At 40.0% G+C, this 23981-nt stretch overlaps 1 protein-coding gene across 17 annotated transcripts in view; it reads left to right on the top strand.

The window, feature by feature from the left end:
- Positions 1 to 23981, top strand: part of afdna (afadin, adherens junction formation factor a) — a 108271-nt gene that overhangs the window by 39613 nt on the left and 44677 nt on the right. For 12 of the 17 annotated variants that reach the window (XM_044376320.1, XM_044376310.1, XM_044376311.1 and 9 more), the window contains 12 exons: positions 1141 to 1235; positions 1350 to 1600; positions 6787 to 6856; positions 7948 to 8018; positions 8174 to 8241; positions 12889 to 13094; positions 15374 to 15394; positions 19045 to 19190; positions 19752 to 19846; positions 20311 to 20576; positions 22270 to 22413; positions 23610 to 23808. In XM_044376320.1, the coding sequence (XP_044232255.1) occupies positions 1141 to 1235; positions 1350 to 1600; positions 6787 to 6856; positions 7948 to 8018; positions 8174 to 8241; positions 12889 to 13094; positions 15374 to 15394; positions 19045 to 19190; positions 19752 to 19846; positions 20311 to 20576; positions 22270 to 22413; positions 23610 to 23808 (1632 nt within the window). The remainder of the gene's footprint in view (positions 1 to 1140; positions 1236 to 1349; positions 1601 to 6786; positions 6857 to 7947; positions 8019 to 8173; positions 8242 to 12888; positions 13095 to 15373; positions 15395 to 19044; positions 19191 to 19751; positions 19847 to 20310; positions 20577 to 22269; positions 22414 to 23609; positions 23809 to 23981) is intronic. The other 5 variants (XM_044376321.1, XM_044376324.1, XM_044376325.1 and 2 more) reach the window with 1 other exon arrangement.

Here is a 23981-nt window from a genome sequence, read left to right as displayed (position 1 = left end):
AGCTCAGAGTTTCAGACACAGTTAATACAAAGTCAGTCCAGCGTCCTTGACTTTATATAACACTCACTGCAGCTTTTAACAATTTAGATTTAAGACTTCAAATCCTTGCTGGATTTGAAACCCAGTGCTGTCGGCTTAAATAAAAAATTTGAACGTTATATAAAAAAAAAAAAAAACAGGCGCAGTTTCAGAATAAACACCTGCAATCAGTCCTCAAAGACATCCAGAGGAAACATTTTTTAACTTCATATGGATTTTTACTGCCAGATATAATAAAAATGTTTCAGTTCATCAGCCAGTTGATGAAAGTTTATATAATTTTAGTTCCTAAATGTTCCAACTACAGTACTGGTAAGTAGCAGCAGTAAAGACATAAAAGCTGGTATTTGTACAGATTGCAAATGCAACACATGTGTGAACATTTAGGACCGAACACTAGTTAAACTGTAAAGTACATTTATAAACACTGAGGTTGCAGGATGTGATGAGAGAACTCACAAATCACATAATGCTTAAATTAACACTTTGGTGATATCCTGAAGTCTAGCGTGGAGCCTTTTTTATTCTTCAGAGTGTTTTTTTTTTATGTATAAATGATCTCATAACATAACTGAAGTTGGCTGTTTATTCTAAAACCTCATTATATTCTTCTAAGAGGCCAAGCTGTCCTCGTAAGGCCCCGTTATTAGCTTTCTGTTGATTTCAGTAATATTTTTAGAAATGGTCTGAGGTTTTTCTGATACCCATTCATTTTCCCTCCCCCCCCCCCTCCCCCAGATTATTTTCCCCCAGAGAAGCCAACGTTTCCCCCCTTTTCTCCCCCAGCGAACTAATGTGCCGCTTTGCTTTTTTTTTACTAAACTCCTGTTTACTAATAATCAATACAGTCCTTCCAACCACCCACATTTTCTCGCCACATTAACAGCACACACACATCCCCCCCCCCCCCCTTAGTATGCAACAGTTGGTATCGACTGTCTCCTGTTGAAATGATGGACGGGTTTCTATGCCGTCAGCTGTGTGGGGAGAGTCAGTGAGAGTGTTTAGAGGGTTGAAACTTCTTCTTGTTTTGAATCTAAATTTACTGTGAGTGCAGCCCTGCCCTGTGCTAAATGTGTGTGTGTGTGTGTGTGTGTCTAGATGGGTCTGACTCACGGGACAAACCAAAGCTGTACCGGCTTCAGCACAGCATCACCGAGGTCGGCTCGGACTGCACAGAGGACGGAGCCATCCAGGTAACTAACGAGGAGTTCTTCGGCCTGATGCGGCTTTTATAAACGTGCGTATCGTTTTTTTTTTGCGTTACTGATCCGTACCTGCTGCTGCTGCTGTTGTGGTTCCGTCTCCAGCTGCTGGGTCCCGGTATTCTTCCTCACCACTGCAACCTCATGCACAGCGAAGGCATGGTCACCGTGACTCCGCACGGCCCCGACGCCGACACCTTCGTCGACGGGCAGCGCGTCACCGAGACGACGGTGCTGCGTTCGGGTTCCACCCTCCAGTTCGGCTCCGCGCACGTCTTCAAGTTCGTGGATCCCATGTTCGACCAGGGAGGGAAGAGAGAACCGGCGGCCATGATGAGGAGCCGACACAAGTCCGGGTGAGTCGCTGAAGCTTCTGTCTTCTTCTTTAGTCTTTATTTGGCTTCTCATACTTTTCTTCTTGCTTGTTTTCAGAAATAAAAAAACAAGAACAGGGTGTTACTGTAGATGAAGGGAGGAGAGGATGAGGTTTGGCAGGCAGAGCAAGAGATGAAGGGAAGGGGGAAAAAAGGGGGAGGAGGGAAGTCTGGGGTTGGACGGTTTGTAGAGAATGAGGAAATGAGAGGAGAGTATGAGCGGAGGTCTAGGGTTATGGCAGGCAGGCCGCCCTCTAATCTGATCAACATGGTCTGGGGTGTGGCCTCCTGCTCGCTGTCATTTCACACACACTGAACGGGAGAAAGAGACAGAGCCAGATAAGAGGAGAGAGGGACACTGTGTGAGCAGGATAAGGATGAGTGGAGGACAAGAAAAAAAGGAGGTTTTGAATTTGAATTGAATGGACCTGGATGACTAACACCGCGAGACACAGAGAGAGAGAGAGAGAGAGAGAGAGAGAGAGAGAGGTGTGTAAGTAACCGACACCATAGTTCACCGCTGTGTGTTTCTGCATGAAGTAGTTCTTTCAAGTGATTGAAGAGTGTGGCTGGTTCCTCTTTTGTAGCCTGTCTTGTAAACTTTTGAAGTAGTTTTTAGAGGACTTTACTATATTAAAATTACAGCAACAAACAAAAGATAGTTTAAGTTCAAGTATTTGGAAGACAGAATCAGCTACAAACTGTGAACTTACTTGTATTTTATCTATGACAGTAGCTTTAGTTGATGTTAATCCAGCTGCAGCATTAATGTTCTGGTTGTTAATGTGTTTTCAAGCCTTGAAGTTGGACAGTCATTCTAATGGTTAGATGTGGTTTGTGTAACGGGGGGGCTCTCAGATCATGTTCCTCAGAGGGTTTTGAGAGACTTTGGTGCAGGTTTGCATTTCAACTAAAGACCCCATCAGCTGATTTTAATTTGCACCTTCAACCAGAGAAGAAGGAAGTGATTAGTAAGTGAAGTGAGACCTTCAGGATCTTTGTCCTGCAAACTTTTTGACTTTTTATTTACATTTAATGGGAAAGATTATCACTAAGGATTTATATTCAGTGTATCAGCTCAGGCAGCTTTTTTTAAATACATCAACTTTTTGTCTCTTTATCTATGACTATGATTAAAAAAAACAGAAATGAATGTGTTGCTGTTTTCATCAATTTGATCATCTGTTTGTTTGTTTTAATTTATTTATCGACCTTGTTTTCTGCGGGGGCAGAAAGCTTTAATCCAGAGTTAATACGACCGTCTGACTCTGTCCAGACTCTGGATTATACAACAGAGAGAGACGGATGAAATAAAAAATCAGTGATGGAATAGACGGAGGTGTGTGGATGGTTTGTTCTCTGCAGGCAGCACCAGGTGTAACACTCAGTTTAAATATTTATCTGCAACTTCTTTAAACAAATAAATGTCTTTTGCTGCTCTTTGTCTGACAGACAGATCCACTTTTTCCCCCAAAGCTATCTGAATTGTATAATTAAATGACAGTCATGCATGATTTGATTTGTCAATTTGTGTGCTGAGTGAATGGACAGATAAGGAGCCTGGTATTAAAAAAAAAACAACAACAAGCAAACAAAAAAGATGTTATCGCTAACAGAAATAGTTCAGTTTTTTTGTTTTTTATATATTTCTGCATGTATTTTGGTATGTTGACAACTGGAAATGATCTCAGTTGAGCTCAATTACTTGATCTTTCTGCAGAGAAGCAAGATTTAATATCTTTCCTGCAAACATGCAAATTGACAAAATTGCTCAAATTGTATTTTAAAGTTGCAATAAACAACATTCAGCCCCACCAGATGGTTTAATGGCGTCCTGAGCAGAGAATGAAGTCACGCTCCTTCTCTGTGTGTGTGTGTGTGTGTGTGTGTTGTTATCTGAGCTTCTCTGTTTTTTTGTTTTGTTTTCCAAAATGGCAGCTGCATCACACAAACTTTCTCATATTCCAGCTAAACAGTACAATAAAATATGTTTCTGGAAACATTTGAGAACAGAATCTTGATCCGTATTTGATTGGCTCTTCATAGTTTGACAGTTTGATCTGAGTTTTGTGAGCTGTTGGTTCAAGGACCGCTTTCTTTTTTTCTTTCCAACTTTATTGAGTAAACGATATGCACATTTGTTTTGGTCTGAGATGCTGGTGCTAGTGCAACATCTAGTGGGGCTGAATGTCATACATTGCACCTTTTTAATTAGATAAGCCAGCCGTGTTTCATGAGGTCAAATGGTATATTAGTAACTTAAAGATTCAAGATTTAGTTTATTGTCATTTCCTTGTGTATTTGCATTCACTAAAAACTGAAACGCTGTTCCTCACAGCACACAGCAGTGCAACAACAACAGAAAGGATAAAGATATACTGTGTTATTGGGGGAAAAAAAAAGATAAAAACATAAAAATCTCAATAGAAAACAGCTCTTTCATATCAATGAGTGATCAGCACTGATTCATTTTGCTGTCCAGAGAACATTACAGAACATTAGGCAACATGATTGTTGGAACTGCTGGTTTGTATGGGCTAACAGTTAGCCTAGCTTGCACTCCACCGCGCTCGTCCCGCTTCCAAGTCCTGTCGCATCGCTTCCGATGTTTCCTCTCTGGCACAGCTCCAGGCAAGGCGGTGATTTAGCAAAAGTCATTGTTACAAATGTCCAAAAGAAGCTGATGATCATAGACATATTTCCCCTGGAATCCACACGTAGACATAGACATTGACAAAGACACGGCGTAGTCAGAACTAAGAGAGGCCGCCGCAAACGTCGTCGCGCCGCCATCACACCAGTTCATCTTCATCTTCTTGTCTTCATAAAATAACTCTTCTGTTAGCTTCCTCAGTTGGTTGGTAACAGTAGCAGGTAGCAGTTGACAGCCAGGTAGTTGTTTTGATTTAAAGAAGAAGATTATTTGAAGGTTATTTTGCAAAATGTCCCACTTTTTAGGTCCAAGTTTGAGAAGTATTCAGGAGCTCATCTCTTTAATAGAACATATGAGAGAAGCTGCTTCTTGCTCCCATAAATATCCATGAATTGATGAGTTTTTCTGACTTTCAGTTAAGTTAAAAAAAAGAAAGAAAAGATGTCTGTAATGTCTGGCAAATTACCACCAGCTGTCATTTAGTGTAGCTCAGTGTCACCTCATTCTGGATTACAAGCCTGAAGTCGTGGATGTGGAGCTCTGTGGTTTTCTGGGCTGCTTTCCAATGTTCTGCTCTACAAACCTACGAGGATACCTAGCGCAGCTGAGCCGGAGACACGTCATGATGTTTAGGCAGATTAGAGACACAGTTTGGCATGATAACAGATTTTTAACATCAGAGCTATCTGGCACCAGGTTCTGGCAGTTGAACTGATGATCTTGTAGCGTAGAGGAGAGCTCAAAACTTTAATCTCCCTCTCCTCTCAACTTAGTCGGCATCGTCAGCAGTATTCAGCGTTAGTTAGTGAGAGAAGAGCAAGAAGCAAAAAACATACCACAAGTCTGGAAAGAAACTTTATCTGTATCGATGTGTATTTGGTTTCTTATCTTAGTTCCTCTTATCCGAGCAGTAAGAGCTTATTCAGACTGTTTTATGTTAAATGTTATGGACTCTTATGGATGTCCAGGTGGAAACGTTTTGCTTTGGTTTGACTTAGTTTGATAAAAATGCTAGATAATATAACTGATGAGTCACTTTTACCACTTTACTTACTTTTCACCTGAAGTTACAGCAGTTCCTGAAGTTGACGCATAACACGAAAACAATTAACAAAGAAACAAACAAAACAATCTAGATGTAATAGTATAAAGGTTAACACAGTACTTGCTGTGTCCTCTGAAAGTTATTTTGTTTTATTTGACTAACAAAAATCTTCTTGTGTGGCTCCAACATTGATCACATGACTGTTCGCTTCATGGGATCACATGAGTCATATATAACAGTCATATATGAGCTCTTAGGAAAGCTTTTTATCCCTCGTCCACCAGGGGTGTGCCCGAATACAAATACATTATTCGGCAAAGCACAAATAGTTGTTTTTTTAACGAATATTTGTTTCATACAAATAGCTCAGTAGTCAGCGCAGTCGTTTATGATCTGGGAGACTCCAGTTCGAGACCCAGTTTGGGGACCTCCTTTGTAAGGTAGTTTATTCATAAACACTTATTGTAACACTTTAATTTTCTAAAATTAAAAGCGTAATAAAAGCAAAAACAGGATTTTTAAACCTCTTTCCACTTTTATTCAAACACAAATACAAATAATTTTGCTGCCTCAACAAATACAAATACAAATACAAATACTGGACTCTCTGCACATCCCTACTGTCCACTACAACGTGAGAGCATTTTAGATAAAAATAGATTTTTTAGATTTTCAGTGGCTGAAAACATCTTGAGAGGTCGTACTAGCTCTCTCTGTGTTTAAACTTGTCAACATGTAATAGATGGAAATTGTTTAAAACTATCAAAAAAGTCAACTCTTAAATTGTTGTTTGAGATGGAAAATGTCTGTGCCTGTGTGAGCGTGGACATGCTGTTAATGGTCATTGAGTACATGACAAAGACCTCCCTGTCAGTAACACAGAGCACACATGCTTAATGTGTTTTTATCGGTGTTGTATTGTTTATTGGACAATGATGCCCTCCTGTCTGTATAGAGTGTGAAAAGCAGAGGCCTGTCTATTAACCTGACTGCTGTCACACTCAGTTACTGTCACTCAGATGCACACACACACACACACACACACACACACACACACACACACACACACACACACACACACACACACACACACACACACACACACACACACACACAGTCTAGCGGCTTTGCTGTGTCTAGTGTGCAGTCAGGACTCCTGGCTTGGCTTCTCTATATCTAATTTGACTGTTATGTAAGTGTGTGTGTGCATATGTATAAAGCAAGCTATCAGTCTGCATGCGTTCATGAGTCATTCATTTATTGCGTCTCAGATCCAGCTCTTTCCTCTTCGACGTCGACGACGAGCCCTGAGTTAGATAAATGAGTGCGTGTGTGTGTCTGTGTGTGTGTGTGTGTGTGTGTGTCTGGATTAAGTCTGAGCTGTTGTCGTTGTCGGTAATGAAAAGTCAACTGTGGAGAAAACAGTTCCTCGTCTTCTAAACTGCTGCATGTCTGTTGTCTCTGCTGCAGCAGCGTACCTGAAACCACCTTCGATCTTCACGGAGACGTCCACAGTGGAGCTGCCCTGCCTACCAGCAAGGTAACCTACACACACACACACACACACATACACACATACACCATTTGATAACTACTGTATGTGTTAGATTTCTGCGTATAAGTAGGTGAGGAAATTATTTAATTGTTAGACGAAGGCAGAAAGATTTACTTTTGTAAAACATCCAATATCCAAATAAAATCAACTGACAACTTCCCGCATGGTCCTACATGTGTTACCTCAAAAAACAGAAACATCAGACACAGTGGCAACTAACAATGATTTTCATTATTTAATAACTTTCTTGAGTAATTAGTCAATTGTTTTAATCTATAAAATGACAGAAATTGTGAAAAATACCCATCACAGTTTCCCAGAACCCACAGCGACGTTATCAGATTGCTCATTTTTTGCAATCAAAACCCAAATAAGTTAAATTTACAATGATGTAAAACACATAAAAGCAGCAAAATATTGTACTTGTGAAGCTGGAACCAGACAACATATAGTATTTTTGCTTGAAATTAATTAAAAAATCCACCTCAGCTCCAGACATGTATACAGCACCAGTTAAACATTTGGACACACTTATATAAAACTAAACCTTTTGATGATTGTAAGATCACACACACACACACACACACACACACACACAGAGTAATCATGCATTAGCAGCACTTCTATGTTTGTTTGCAGCATGCTACAAGCTATTTTATTGCTGCTGCTGCTGCTGTAGATTTTATAGAACAAGTTCAGATATTTGATCTGTTAGACAACCGGAAAGCTGTAAAAAAAAAAAAAAAAGCAGCATCTGTTGGATGTTAGCTGCTTGTTAGTAGTTCTGAAAGCGAATCTCATGCAAGACATCGTGTTATTGCTCCCAAAACAGCCGCATGCGACCAACGCTTTGATCCGATTCAGCGCAGGAAAGATTTTACTTGTTGTTGATTTAGTGTCGGGTTGTGTAACAGTGGCAACTGAAGCCTCACTATACAGTATAATCTTCATCTACATGTCTGGATGTCGTTCTCAAACCGGGAGCATCGTCAGTAAATTCAGTTACAGTAAAAATTATTGAATATATTTGATTAGATTTTGTGGGAGCTGCTTGACGCTGTGTGTTCTGTGTGCAGAGCTCAGGAAAGCTGGAGATGGAGAGAGGAATGGTTAAACCCATGATCAGAGGAGAGCAGCAGGACAGCAGGTCAGTCACACTCTCATTACTCCTTCTCTTCTTCCTCCATCTTCATTCCCTCTTTCCTCCTCCTCCTCCTCCCTCTGCCTCGCCCTTCACCTCGTTCTCCTCTCGGTATTCGGTGTAATCTTCTCTTCTCACAGATGTTTTTGTTTGTCTTTCAGGTCTCAGGACATTTCAGCAGACAGGACAGAGTTGACTCTGCCGGCCAGCATCGAGTTCAGAGACAACTGTAAGTGTTATTGTGTCTCGTTTTCTCCTCTCACTGTGTTTGTGAGCCAGTCGATAGCTGGAAACTATTGAACACTCCTTGTTGCCTTTATAATGCTTTAGACCAGAGTGGGAAGTGGGCTCCACATAGTTTCAGGGGGAGGCTAAATGTGTGTGATTTGGTTAAAGAGATAGTTCAGACATACGGTAGTTTTTTTGGGGGGAATTTTACTCTTTTTCCCACTTTCACAGAGTCAGAAACTAATAAATACCTTCAGACAGACTGTTTTATATATTTGGTGTAGTCTGAAATGATGTCCAACAGCAATATCAGGCTATCTTGGCTCAATTGTTGAGTGTCTATGGGATCAAATAACATAATCCTGATCCCATAGGCATCTGGTAATTGAGCGAAACTAAGTAAGTAAATTAAGAAGGCGGTGAGGAGGGGAGAGGGTGTTTTTTTTTTTTTTTCAAGCTTTGTCTGAGGGGAGGACCACAGTCTCAGCATGTGGAAACCTCTGCTGTAGACTGATGATTCTGCTGGCCTGTAGTCGTGGTTTGCAGTGAGTTACAGCTGCAAAGATTAGATGATTGATTGATTATTCGTTTGACAGAATTATCAGCAACAAGTCTGATGATTGGTTAATTGTTTCGAGTTGTTAACAGAAATGCAGAACATTTGCTGCTTTCTTTGTTTGATATGATTGTTTACTGGATATCTTTTAGCGTCCGGCTGTTTGTCGGACAAAACGAGACATTTGAAGACGTTTTTGGGATACGGGAAATTATAACTGACTTTTTTCACTCTTAACACCACAATTACCAACCTTTTATCTGCCTTTACGCTTAATTTGAAGTGAGCCAATTGATTATATTTGGCTGGAAATGTGTTGGGCAGCATAAAGGTTGTTTCCTATGATTATATTAACATGATAGTTAATTTCACTGTTTTATTTTGAGGTGAAAAGATAATGAAAGGAGCTTCGCTTCTCTTTTTTCTTGTGTGTGAAGCATCATTTTTAGGGATGCAGGATGCTTTATTTAACAGTAGCTTGTTTACAGAAGAGCTTTTTAGTAGTTTTACTGCTAAAGGAGGATCTCATTGGGTTTTCTCATTGTTGATTTGGCTCTGCAGTAACAGATTATAACTGTTCTCATTGACTCCTGTAACTTTGCCTGAAAGAGGATGAAGAAGGGAAGTAAAATATACTTCATCATTGTTTGGTAGAACAATACTGTGCCGGCTGTATTATATAAATATAGCAAAGTAAAGTGCACATTGTATCTAATCAATCTTAATATGTCAGCAGCTAAAAAGAGAAGAAACTAAGAGCAGCACACAGGAGGCAGTGTAGTCTCTGGATCTTCACTAAGTGGATTGATGTTGTCTCTTCACTTTACTATAAGTACCACATTACTGCATTATACTATAACACGTTCCTGATCCTTTTAGTCGCTGTGTTAGCTTTATTGCATTCAACACACATCAGTCCCTTTGTGTGTGTGTGTGCACATTCCTTTGTTAACAGTATAATGGCTCATGAACAGAAATAACATGTGGTCTCCTCCTTCTGTCTTACTGGGTGGAGGACGTTTTTTTAGTTTTATTCTGAAGGTCCCAGTTCTGGTGACATGAATGTAATAGATTAAAACAAACATACTGAACATGTTAATCCGTAGCTTTAATTTGTCCGGTGTCTTTGAAGTCCGTCTTTTATTACATTAATTCAGTCGAAACCACAATTATTTTGTTTGTTGTCTTTAAAAAGTCATTTCCCACATTCTCCTTGTAGCTCTAAGCTCTTCTAGATGTTCTCTCTGTCTTCTAACACTTGTATTTATTGACTTTGTTCGTGCTCTGAGCCTCAGTGTGCACTAAGTATATATTTGGCATAGTGTGAGATCATCTGTTTTTCCAGCTAAAGGAGGTCAAAAAGAGGTTTTGATTGGTCATAGAGCGGTTGGAGAGTCCCATACCTACAATGCATTTGGAGAAACCATACGCTGTTTGGGATGATGACGCACACACACACACATCACTGAAAAGTCTGCTGTGCTCTCATCTCTCCAGGTCTTCATAGGGAGAGTTGTTGTTGCAGTGCTGCTATAAAGAGCAGCTGCAACCAGTTTGACATCAAATACTTCAACCAAACAAGCTGAACTGAAAGAGAGTGATACCGCAGTTTGCCTCATAGCGGTTTTATTGGTGTATCTCACCGCACACGAGCAGCCAAATCCTGCAACCGACCACAGTGACTTTTAAAAAAAAAAAAAAAAACTACTTGTTGCAGCTTAAAAAACGGGTTCTGTTTTCAGTAGGTTTCATCCACCTCTCGTATGACTGATGTACTGCAGTTTAATTGATTTATATTATGGATCAGATCAATGCTACACTGTTAGAAGACCTCACCAGGTTCCATGAAACTATGCATGAGTGCTCGGTAGGTGAAACTGGCATTAATGATAGTTATAGATGTATATTAGTAACAACCTCATCAGGTGACTGTGCATGTGAGGCTGCTGTTGGTGTGGGTTAGTGTTTAAATACTGTCCAGGAAGAGCAACAGATCCATGATGCTATAACACTGTATAGTAACTGTATGATGCACTTATATCAAGCTCATATATTTCACATCTCTTCTGCAGTTTAGGCAAATTCGTTGCTTTATTAAATCTCAGGAGTTCCTCCCAAATTTAAAACAGAGCTTGTTAAAAATGCCTGTAAATACTTTTTTTTTCTCCACTCAGATGCAGCAGGATTTAAAACTGGATCGACTATTTTTTTTTTTTTTTTTTAGCTGATTTTAAAGTTTTAATTGAGTCGACCGTCTGATTATTACCCTTATTGTTGCATCCAGATGTTTTTACTGCTGGATTATTCCTGGTCTTATCCTTTATCACTGTATCTCTTTCTCTTATTTGCATTGTAAATTTAAATGGTTGTTTTTGTTTGTTGTTACTTCTTGTGACCTTTTTTTTTTTTTAAAAAAATTGTCAAATGCAAAAGATCTGCTGTCATTGGATCACCTTTTATAAATAAAGGAATGAATAACACAGTTAGACAAGATTTTACATCTCCTCCATCCTGATATTTGACCTTTAGTTGACCAGTGAAACAGTAAAAATGATGCTGTTTATATTGCAAAGTGATCTGCTTGAACATATTTTGGCTTTTTTTTATGTGAAACTTTGCCAGATGACGCTGCATTTTGTTGTTGCAAAAGTTGTCAGATTGAACTGTTTTTGCTGGATGACAGTGTGCCGCAGCGCTCTGTGTGGTCCCTACTGCGCCAAAGCAACGACCTCATTGAAATGAATGAGAGGGGGTTTTCCATACAGTGCTGTTATCTGTGTGAAACCAGCCTTAGCAATAGTCATTTGGTGAATTTAGAAACTAGATCATGATCTAAAGGATAGCCGTACATATAAAGGACGTTTGCTGAAGCTCTTCTTCCCTGGAGGTTGATGTTTTATTTGTTTGTTTGACACTATTTCAGACGAGGTGGCTGCCTCTGCTGTATAGCTTTAGTTTCCCATTATATTCTAAATATTTTCTCATAGTGTTTTCCATAAACCTGTTAAAGGAAACACTGATATCCTCTGAATTCATTGGTGTTTTTGAATTGAGGCCACAACAAAAAGGAAACACACCATATCAATGTTTAACAAAAGAAACTTTATTAACCAAATGAATCCAAATGAAGCTAAATTGAAAAGGTAACCAAGTATAATTAAAGCATGTGGGGTGTGGATATCAGTAGTATCAGTAGTGTATGAAAGTATAAAGTAAAATATAAGTAAGTAAGTAAAACTTTATTTATATAGCACCTTTTTTAACACAGGTTACAAAGTGCTTTACAGTGACGTTGGGACACAAAAACCATGAAAGACACATTCAAGAACACATACAGTCATCACCCAGAGCACACACTTGAATTTATCAAATGTTATGAGAAAGCCATTTTAAAAAAGTAGGTTTATAGGTGTTTTGAACCAGTCAACAGATTCAGCTGATCTGATGGAAGTGAGGAGATTGTTTCAAAGTCTGGTTGCAACAAAAGCACAGTCGCCTTTGGTTTTTTAGTTTGGCACGTGGTACGGCCAACAGGTTTTGGTTGGAAGACCTACGTGACCGCATGGTAGTATACGGGCTTAGTAGCTGGGATATATATGCAGGAGCTAAAACCGTGTAAAGCCTTATAAGTGATTAAGAGAATCTTGAAATCAATCCTGAACTTCACTGGCAGCCGATGCAGTGAAGCTAAAACAGGAGTGATGTGGGATCTGTGGCCACCGGTCCTGGTTAATAACCTCGCCGCTGCATTTTGTACAAGCTGAAGACGTGACAGGTCAGCTCGGCTAAGGCAAGTGAAAAGGGAGTTACGGTAATGGAGACGGGAAAAAATGAAGGCATGAATGACATGCTCTAGTTCAGAGGCTGACAGTGATGGTCTGATTTTTGCAATGTTCCTAAGTTGAAAGTTCATGTAAGTTCATGTAAGCACAAAGCTTATCAGGAGCTTCAAAATCTCAATTTTGGGGTTAGTTTTAGATGATATATAGATATATAGTTTTAGATTGGAGTATTATTATTCCTTCATTAAGGACAGTTTACAGCTGTACAGCAAAGGTTGGTCTAAATATCTGATTCTGTGTTTCCATCCAGCTGAAGATACCTTCCTGTCGGCCATCATCAACTACACCAACAGCTCCACGGTTCACTTCAAACTCTCGCCCACGTACGTCCTGTACATGGCGTGCCGCTTCGTGCTGTCGCCGACTTACCGGCCAGACACGTCGGCGTCGGAGAGGACGCACAAGGTCATCGCCATCGTCAACAAGATGGTGAGCATGATGGAGGGAGTCATCCAGGTCAGTACCCAAACTTTTCCTCTTTTTTTTTTTAATTGTGCTTTCGTATCTAATATAACGTCATGGATTAATTTGTACGTCATCTCAGCCTCATAATGCTCATAATTCCCCTTTCTCTGCTTGTGTTGACATTATTGGAGTTATCTCATGTTTTACTTCCTCCCCAACCTACTACACTCATAGTGGTTGTAAGATGTGTTGTATGTGTTGTTCGTCTCTTGCTACGGCAGTTTTTCTCTCCACAGTTTGTTGTCTTTGCTTTTGTCTGGTGTTCGTCTTCCTCTCAGTGTTTATATGCATGTGGTGTGAAGCCTGTTAAGACACAGTGTAGCGTATAAACTGCTAGCATGGCGTTGTTACTGATCATATTTTAAGATTTAAGATACTTTAAATAACAATATTAAAATCATACTTTTTAGATACCTTATTTCTAAGTAAAAATATATAAACCTTTGTGATAAAATAAACAGGATGTACAGGGATTTGGTCTAGTTGCAGTGTATATATAACAATTTTAATTTAAATCAGGAAATACCTCAAAGAATAAGAAACGAAGCATCTGTTGGACCTTTCAATACTTGATTGATTATGGTAGTCAATGCTCCTGACAAGACAATTGTTCAAGTCAGTCTGTGCAAAAATGGTTTTAATAAAAATCTTGGTCCAATAAAATTAATTTCGGACAGATTGTGCATTTGAACGCGTGGTGAATTGTGGCGCTACGCACATAGTTTTGGTTTTTTGTGTGGCATGAAAGTATTAAAGAGAACGAGAGTGATTTGCTCCTAAACTTTATGCAAAAAAAAAAAAACCACACTTATGAAATGTGCCACCGTTAATATCAAATTAACATTGTTTTTGTATTTAATTATATGTTAAAACAAAGCACAAGAGTGAATACTGGGTTATAGATCCATAATGGAACAGAAGACATGAAGTGCCTTTCTCACTCAGGCTCACTAAAACTAAATACCATTTCTTGTTTTATTAGTGCCATTCACTTTTATTTGCTCAGCTCTCAGCCAGCTATTCACTGCCCTCGGTATGCAGCGAAGTTATGACAGAAAACACACACCCACACACACGCTCTATTTCAGTCTGTGTGTAGAAAGATTTTTAGTTTTATAGAGTTTTTTTTTTTCCTGCAGAAATATCTTTTAGCCCGCTGAGGAATGTAGGAATGTTCCTACTTCAGATGGGATTCATAATCTGCATCGCTATTATGTTTGCTGTGTGGGCATTATTATTATCAAGAGATTAATAACCTGATATAAGACAACTAATCCAACAGAACAGGGTATTTTTGGAGCATCACTGAGATGTCGATCTTTATTGTGACCAGTTTTACTGTATGAGAACTTGAATATTTAGATTTTTCTTGGATCGTCTTGCATCCTCTTTGTCTTAACTGCTTTACCTTATGAATGTTTCCCTAAATGGATCGCATGTAGTGTTTTTAGATGTACGATCAACAGATTATGTGTTATAACTTGGTATCATCACTCCTCACTTGACACCACATTTCCTTTAATCTCCATTACTTCTTTCCACTATGAGGATGTTGATCTTTATCAGAAACTTGACAGATTTAAACCAAATGTGTGTTTTAAAGCAAAACCAGATATTTCCTATTAATCTGACCTTGCTGAGTGCAGAGTGTATTTGAATATAGAGGCTGTTATTGGTCGCATTTTGTAGTAATTGTGACTTCATTTTCCTCTCTCTAATGACACCATGCATGCACATCGTTTATACTTAACATGTTTATTTCATTTTATTTCTAAACTCAGCACTTTAAAATCTAATTCTCTTAACGTCTAGACTTCCATCAAACTCATAAAAGTTACCAAATAAACACCTCTGTTGATTTGATGATGTTCTTCATGTGGTTTTAAATACAGTTAGTCTTCAGTTAATCTTGAAAAAAAGTTTAGACGTTGTGTTCTTATCTTGTTTTAATGTTAATTTCCTTCAAACTAGCCTTGAAGAGATCTTTTAAAAAAAGCCTGAAAGTAAACTATTTAAAATGTTTTATTGAGCAGATGTGGTTTTCACCTGACCTCCATCAGTTATGTTCTTAAACTGATTCAAGATGGCTTTACATTGTAAACCATGACCATGTGTGTGTCAAAGTTGTATATATGTGTGTGTGTGTGTGTGTGTGTTACATGGCTGTGTCCATACTGTAGCTGTTGACGTGTTTTCTCTCTGTCCTGTGAACGTGTCCTCCTCTTCCTCCTCCTCCTCCTCCTCCTCCTCCTCCTCCTTCTTCCATCCAGGAAATTCCTGAAGGGGATCAGGTAGGATAGCACAATAGCACACCATGATACGGCTGCTGCAGACTCGTCTACCTCCTTCTTTCTCTTGCTTTTTCTCTCTCTCTCTCTCTCTCTCTCTCTCTCTCTCTCTCTTTCTCTCAGGGTGGGCGATATGGATAAAATATCAAATATCACATCCTGTAAAGTATCACAGTATCAGCAGACTGAATGTTCAGTCTGCTTGCAATAAGTGAATAAAATCCAGAACCCAACGGGAACACGTTGGGTCTCCGTTTTCTGCCTTTAAAGAAACTACATGCGACAGGAAATGCAGTCGTTAAAAGTATGTAGACCGTCAGTCAGAGAAGGTTTTAATTACTGTTTTAAGGACTTGTAGTTCAGCCGCAAAGCTTAAGGTCACAAAAGGAAAGAATGAAAGATATAAGACAGAAAAATAATCTGTAGTTCACTTTAGAATAACAGCTGTAAACAAGCTGTAAATAAACAATTTGAATGTTTTTTCCCCCTCTGTAGCAGTTGAAAGGATCAGAAGGGCTTGATTTTGAATAAACTATTTTTTACTTAATTTTTGTACAAATAATTACTTTTAAATGAATTATTTTCATACATAATTTGAACCATATGTTGACAGATTTCTATTCTCATTGAATTCTGGCAGTTTACAAATCAAGCAGCATCCAGACTTGCGTCTTGCATTATTCATGTTTGCCTGTAATTCTGACATGACAGCGTAAATCTTTTTCTCCTCTGATGTTCTTTAAAAGCACTTCAGCCACGTTTCCAACGGCCTGCGATTGTAACGCTTTAATTGCACAAAGCCACGTCAAACTGTGAACACATGCGTCCACGCTGCGGGATCACCAAGCTGAGCCGCGCTGTTGTTGTCCTGCATGTTAGCGAGACAGACTGCAGCCGACACATGTGGCTCTACACCAGTTACAAGCACTTTGGAGCTTTGACTTGTTTTAGTGTTAAGTTACCGCTGATGAAAACCAAATATTCCCTGCTGCTGCTGCTGCTGCTGCTGCATGTGGAAAGTTTTCCACTGGCAAACAAAGCAAGATGTTTTTTTTTATTGAGAAGCAGCTACAGGAAATGCAGTGTTTGTCACCTAGTTATGAGAGTTTTGTTAATGGTGCTGAGTTACAAGCACTTTGTAGCTTGTTATAGGATCTCTAATTTCAGATATCAGCCTTGTTTTAATGTTTAGTTAAGTTACCGCTGATGAAAACCAAAATATTTCCTGCTGCTGCATGCGGAAAGTTTTCCACTGGCAAACAAGCAAGATGTTTTTTTTTTTATTGAGAAGCAGCTACAGGAAATGCAGTGTTTGTCACCTAGTTATGAGAGTTTAAATACCTAAACACCCCCACCACCACCACCATTACCACCAAAAAAAGGAGGAACAGTAGAAACAGAAACAGTCCCAGTGAGCTGTTAGATGAGGAGCTGCAGACAGCAGACTCTTAACTCCTCCAACACGCCATCAAGTTAAACAACTTCTTACACTTTGCCTCGCTGTTACACTCTCCTGTATCCAAACACACAGTTCTACTCTTTATCGTTAAAATAAAAATAGTTGTATAGTTGAAATCCATCATGTCTGATGTTCCTTTGAAGGCAAATCGGGTAACATGTGAAGGATTTATAATCTTAAGATCATGTCGCCCAACCTCATCAACCTCTCGGCTCATCTCTTCCTCGTAATTTTCTCTCTCTTTACTTTTCTCTCTTCTGCTTTTTTTGACCAGCCCTTCATTGTTGCTGCTGCTTCTTTTTCTCCATTCTAACAGAAATGTAAAATAAAGCCATAATAATACATCCTCCCACAGCTGGAAAACTAAGCAACAACAGCAACATCAACCCAACTAATTCCATTCAGCTTCCTGGACCTGCCTGGTACTAAAAAAAAACAAACAAACAAACAAACAAAACAAACCAAAACAGCGAAACCAAAGCAACCACTTCTTTTCCCATCGTTGCTCCTTCTTTAATACTGGCATCCATTTTTGTGTGACATCACGTCTTGCTTCTCCTACTCGACAGTGTGGACGAGAGACAAGTCGCGTCCCTCTGACCTCCTCCACCTCCTCCACCTCCTCCTCCTTCGCTTCCTTTGTCTGTTCGGAAGTTGTTTTTAATATGTTCAACCATCCGTCTGTGTTTTTTTAAATGTTTCCTAAATGTTTTATTGTCACGTTTGATTTTTGGATGCACTTGGCTCCATCTCTCATTTCTCTCTTGGCTGTTCTGAATGAAGGTTTTTTTTTTTTTTTTTTTTTGTTTTGTTTGATGGTTTTTTCAAGGCGGGGATAGATGAGTGAAGGGGAGCGAGCTTCGCACATCCCTCCCTCTCTGAGCGGCGGGGATATTAACCAATCAGCTCCTCAGACACTGAGCTCTGTCCTCCTGTAGACCAGACATCTGTCCTTCTGATTGGACTGTAGACTGACAACATGGAGCATTTATGATCATGGTCCGCTCAGTGTTGGACATGTGAGATGATTATACTATTAATTATTCTCTGATATTATTATTATTCTAGTTTATAAAGCACAGTAGTAGTGTAGTGCTTTTATATCACGTAACAAGTGTTAAATAGGTGTCATGAATTTAAAGTAGCGGCTCCGTGAGGCTGAACTTTGGCACAGTGACGTTATTGATTAACCTGCAAATGATCTTCTTTATTAACTGATTTATTATTCGGTCACAGAGTCCAAGGTGACGTCTTTAAAATGTTTTGTTTTGTCTGACAAACGATATAAAACCCAAAGATATTCAGTTGATATAAAACAGAGAAAAGCAGCAAATCCTCACAAAGGAGAAGCTGGAACCAGAGACTGATTTTCATTTTTGCTTTAAAAATAAACAATTATTCGATTATATTGAAATAGTTGCAGATTAATTTGCTGTTGATCGACTAATCGACACGTCGTTGCAGGTCTGAGCTTTATCTAATGTCAGCATGGTCACAATGACGATGCTGATGAATCACCAGTTATTACACTTCATCCTGAAAGGAGTTAATGAGACATTTCAGTCTGGACCGAGGATGTGTGGCGAAAAATGATAAAAATCTAAATATACTCGTCTTCAGAAGTCACAATCTTATAGGCTGTTGATCCTGTAACTTACAGTGTGAATAAATGTGCTCCATAGTGTGAGTTTATAGTCTAAACACCTTTTAAGTTTCATTAAAAAGGAAAATAGTAATGTCTCTGGAGTGTCAGGAGGCGGCTGGTGTCTGGTGTCCTGGTGAACGTAGCGGGGAAAGGAGTGGTCACTAATGTCTCTACACTCACACAGATAAAAATCTGCCCTCTTGTGTAAAAACTGTTGAATTTTTAGAGCTCATATTAAAATGTTGAAGATGTGAAGCAATCATGAAATATAGAGCTTTTTTCTATGAGCGTCTCTAAGCGACAGTGATGACCACTCTTTCTGTCGGACGGCTTAGAGGGAGGGAGGGAGGGGTGGGCGGAGCATGAGTCTATCCCTGAAGTAACAACTGCTCCTTCTGGCTGCCACTCAAACAGAAACCACTCTCCTCCTACCTCCTCCTCCTCTTCTTTAACTCCTCAAGGCTCTACTACTGAGTCCTGCTTCTCTAACAACTCCCTCTGTATTTTTTTTGTCTTTGTGTGTGTGTGTGTTTGATCGGTACGTTACAGAAACAGAAGAACATCGCAGGGGCGCTGGCTTTCTGGATGGCCAACGCCTCGGAGCTGCTCAACTTCATCAAGCAGGACCGAGACCTGAGCCGCATCACGCTGGACGCCCAGGACCTCCTCGCCCATCTGGTCCAGATGGCCTTCAAGTCAGTCTGTGTGTCTGTGTGTGTGAGAGATGATTTCCAGACAAAAAGGACGTTACAATCTGCACAGCGTACCTCACCTCTATCCTTACAGCCATGATTAGGGTCATTAAAAACTCCTCACACACATAAAAACCTTGAATTGTTTTGTGTAAAAACCTCACGAAGAGCAACAGAGGAGTCGTCATGGACCGACAGATATGTGAAAGATGCTGCATGTAGAGAGAAAACAGAAGCAGCAGCAGCAGCGAAATTACAACGTAGAGCAACTGAAATGCTGTTTACAACAGAAACCACTAAGCACTCGGAATACAGAAGAACACAATTACAGTAATCAAGCAAAACCTGCAACTGTAACAATTACAATATTGTCAAAGACTTTGTGTATTAACAAAATGTGACTGTAATAAAAGACAGAAATAACCAGAATCAGTTATGCTGACTAGTTTTCTGAGGAATTTCAGTTCAGGAAAACATTGTCAAAGCAGGAAGGAGGAATATTTTTGTCTGTCGTGTGATGATGATGTGTGGTCTGTAATGAGCTGAGTTAATGTGTTGGTGCAGGTATCTGGTCCACTGCCTCCAGGCTGACCTGAACAACTACATGGCTGCCTTCCTGGACGACCCCGAGGAACATAATCCACAGAGACCCAAGATAGGTAATAACAGAACAGCCATTTTCAAACAAAGCAGTGTCTTCTTGTGAGCGCTCGTCACGGTTTACAGTCAGTTTGTGAGCTGTGAGATGAGAGAAAAGTCAGGAAAAGATGATCAGAACCAGCATTTATTGAATGAAACCTTCCTGGTCGAGCATGTAGCTACAGTAGTTTATCATTAAGCCCTTCAAGTTGTCCCTCAGACTTATCTTGTGATGCGTCAGGATGTCTCAACCTCATGGCGGTAGATTGTTCTGGAGAAGCAACGCCTGCACATGTCTCCCAATCCGGCCAAACCTTCATGAAACCTTCTCTCTCTCTCTCTCTCTCTCTCTCTCTCTCTCTCTCTCTCTCTCTCTCTCTCTCTCTCTCTCTCTCTCTCTCTCTCTCTCTCTCTCTCTCTCTCTCTCTCTCTCTCTCTCTCTCTCTCTCTCTCTCTCTCTCTCTCTCTCTCCCCCTCTCCCCAGAGGATGTCCTGCACACCTTGACGGGGGCGATGTCGCTACTGCGGCGGTGTCGAGTCAACGCGGCTCTGACCATCCAGCTCTTCTCGCAGCTCTTCCACTTCATCAACATGTGGCTGTTCAACAAGCTGGTGACGGACACGGAGTCGGGGCTCTGCTGTCACTACTGGGGGGCCATCCTCCGGCAGCAGCTCAGCCACATCGAGGCCTGGGCAGAGAAACAGGGTCTGGAGCTGGCCGCCGACTGTCATCTCAGCCGGATCGTACAGGTGACGTATATAAGCCAGCCAGACCTACAGAAGGATTCTCTCACCAGTGTTTTCTTTTTTAGGAGTTATTTAAAATTCATTGAGCTTTAGTCAGATGCAAAAATAAACAAGGACGGACGGTGATCCATTAGTAGATGCAGAGTGAAGGTCTCTGGCACAACTTCACCTACTTCCAAGGTGCACGGAGAAGAGAAAGAAGTCTAGAGAGATGAGACCTCCAGCAACACTTGTAGTATGAAAACAACTTTATTAGTTGACTGACGTGTTTCGGCTTGTTGGTCACCATAAAACAATATTACAAACAACGTTTAAATAAAGTAAGTTGGGTATGAAAAAAGGTAATATTGGGTACATTATAGGAACAAAGACCCCTAGTTCATATTTCATAGCTACAGATGTTGAAAGGTTCTGTTTTTTTTTTTTTGGTTTGTTTGTTCTTTTTTAATTTTATTCTATTTCACAATATCTGAAAAATCGATCACATGGTAGAACTCTGTTAATTCAACTGGCCATGAGGTATGGAAGATTGTGAATAACTGTTGTGCTCTGGACATGTGTATATGTATCCATGTATGGATATATAGCCATAGGTATATGAATAATATATTCTATATTTTATTTTATTTTATTTTTCCTCTTGATATGTATGAGTAGGCACAGTTGTTCTCTATCTGGATCCAAAGTAAAAAACTAAGGAAGACTGTCATGTTTAAATGAATAATATTATAATATTAGGAATGGAGAAAAGAATACGTCATTGTGTACCAGTTGTAAGCAGAATGTATGTGAAAACGGCAAATAAAAAGAAAATTTAAAAGAAAAAAGGTAATATTGGATTAACAAAAAACAACAAAAAGGCACCACTCACTAGCTCCCTTCTTGGACAATGATTGGCCTGAAGTCACATGACCATTTATCCAACCCATCTTTGTAGACGCCCCATTGGCTGATATGCGTCTGGATGTATATGATTGGTTGTTTCATACCCGACTTACTTTATTTAAACGTTGTTTGATGATGACCCTGATGAAGGCCACAAGCCGAAACACGTCGGTCAACTAATAAAGTTGTTCTTCATACTACAAGAGTTCTCATCTCTCTAAATGTTATATATTTAAAATAGAAAAATACTGTGTGAGCATTTACTGAAAAGTACAAATACACACATAAATACTCAGGAAGGTGTTAGAATATTTAAACTAAAAACATTCACTATTTGGTAGTATAATGTAAAACGGTCAAAATCTCTGCTGTTCTGCACAGTCCTGCTTCTTCAGAACTGTGTGTGTGTGTGTGGGTGTGTGTGTGTGTGTGTGTGTGAGTGTGTGTGTGTGTGTGTGTGTGTGTGTGTGTGTGAGTGTGAGAGAGAGATTTGATCAGATTTGATCAACAGGGGCGTCTCCCCTCCCGACGTAAGTAAACAATTTAACAGCTGTTGGCGGGTTCTGATTATTCTATTGTTAAATTTTAAATGGTTCATGGAAATAACTGACATCACCTTTTTCCTCCAGTGTGAAGCCCCGCCCTCTCTTAGATCCAGAGAGAAAGAACAACAAACAAAAACATGATGAATGGAGAAATATTTCATGTCAAATCACCAGAATGTTCCAAAACTTCCAAACATAATATTTTCTTTGTGTAGAAACTTTAATAAGCGGGTTTGATAAATGTGTTGTTTTGTCTGTCTGTCCAGGCCACCACCCTGCTCACCATGGACAAATACTCCATGCAGGATGTGCAGAACATCCACAACACCTGCTTCAAGCTCAACTCGCTGCAGCTCCACGCGCTCATGACCAACTACCACTGTGCTCCGGACGAGCCTTACATCCCGCCTGTAAGTCAAACACATATAAAACATGTGAAGCAACAACAACATCACTAAACATAAATTACAACAGTAGGATGCACACAGAGGTTTAATATTTCTGTTAAGCCTCTTTCAAACAGTAAATTACTGTAATAACCTTTCAGGTACCGATAGTGATTTACATTATTCACACATGCAGCTACGTTCAGGAACATTTCCGTCTCGCACCTTTTCACACATACATGGAAATGCCAGAATAGAAAGGGCAAAGGTCAGGCCAGCAGATGGCGGTGATGCAACACTTGAGGAGGAGGAGGAGGAGGAGGAGGAGGAGAAACAAGGCAAGAAGAAGAAGAAGAAACAAGGCAAGAAGAAGAAGAAACAAGGCAAGAAGAAGAAGAAGAAACAAGGCAAGAAGAAGAAGAAACAAGGCAAGAAGAAGAAGAAGAAGAAACAAGGCAAGAAGAAGAAGAAGAAGAAACAAGGCAAGAAGAAGAAGAAGAAGAAGAAGAAGAAACAAGGCAAGAAGAAGAAGAAACAAGGCAAGAAGAAGAAGAAGAAGAAACAAGGCAAGAAGAAGAAGAAACAAGGCAAGAAGAAGAAGAAGAAGAAACAAGGCAAGAAGAAGAAGAAGAAGAAGAAACAAGGCAAGAAGAAGAAGAAGAAGAAACAAGGCAAGAAGAAGAAGAAGAAGAAGAAACAAGGCAAGAAGAAGAAGAAGAAGAAGAAGAAGAAACAAGGCAAGAAGAAGAAGTATTGACAAGGCAACTGTAAACAAGTCGTGGGTTAAAATACGTCATCAGCGGAGTCTTGTGATTGGTTCGCTCGCTCCACGTGAAAGCGTCTCATCAGACACACGTAACCCTTCACCTGCTCGTCCCTGTCCCACAGTCGTACCGGCGTTTTCTCTGAAATGTTACTGGGTCTTGAGGTGGGAAATCGGAGATTCAGATTTCCCTGAATATTGATCTCTGCTCCCGTTCACACATGACATCACGCAGGAGATGTAAACATGAACATTTCAGACATAGACTGCATGTGTGAACGGGGCTGCAGATCATTGTTATGTAATGTAAGTCAGCTGTCTGTAACAAATCTAATCTGCACAGATGTTGTAAATAGACTTTAATGATGTGATATTCTTTGATGCTGTGGAGCTGTGATGAACCATCCTGTGAGCCTTTACGGTCACCTGATATGTGTGTTTGTGTGTTTGTGTACAGGAGCTGATAGACCACGTGGTGGCAGTGGCTGAAAACACAGCAGACGAGCTGGCGAGGAGCGACGGGAGAGAGGTTCAGCTGGAGGAGGATCCAGACCTCCAGCTGCCCTTCCTCCTTCCTGAGGACGGGTACTCGTGCGATGTGGTGCGAAACCTCCCCAACGGCCTGCAGGACTTCCTGGAGCCGCTGCTGCAGAGAGGTAAAACTACCGGGACATCTTTAATAAGAGTTCATATAAATCAACTCATATCCTTTTCTTTGTGTGTATAAACACATTTCTAGCAAAGATTCCTCACAAACGGATGTCAAAGAGTTAATAGACTCAGGCCTCTGTGCAAATATTTACAACTTATTACGCTTGACATCATCACT

The sequence above is a fragment of the Thunnus albacares genome, chromosome 16 (genome assembly GCF_914725855.1).
Source record: "Thunnus albacares chromosome 16, fThuAlb1.1, whole genome shotgun sequence".
NCBI lineage: Eukaryota > Metazoa > Chordata > Actinopteri > Scombriformes > Scombridae > Thunnus > Thunnus albacares.
Note: the sequence above shows the minus strand (reverse complement) of the source record. Positions and strands in the feature narration are given on the sequence as shown.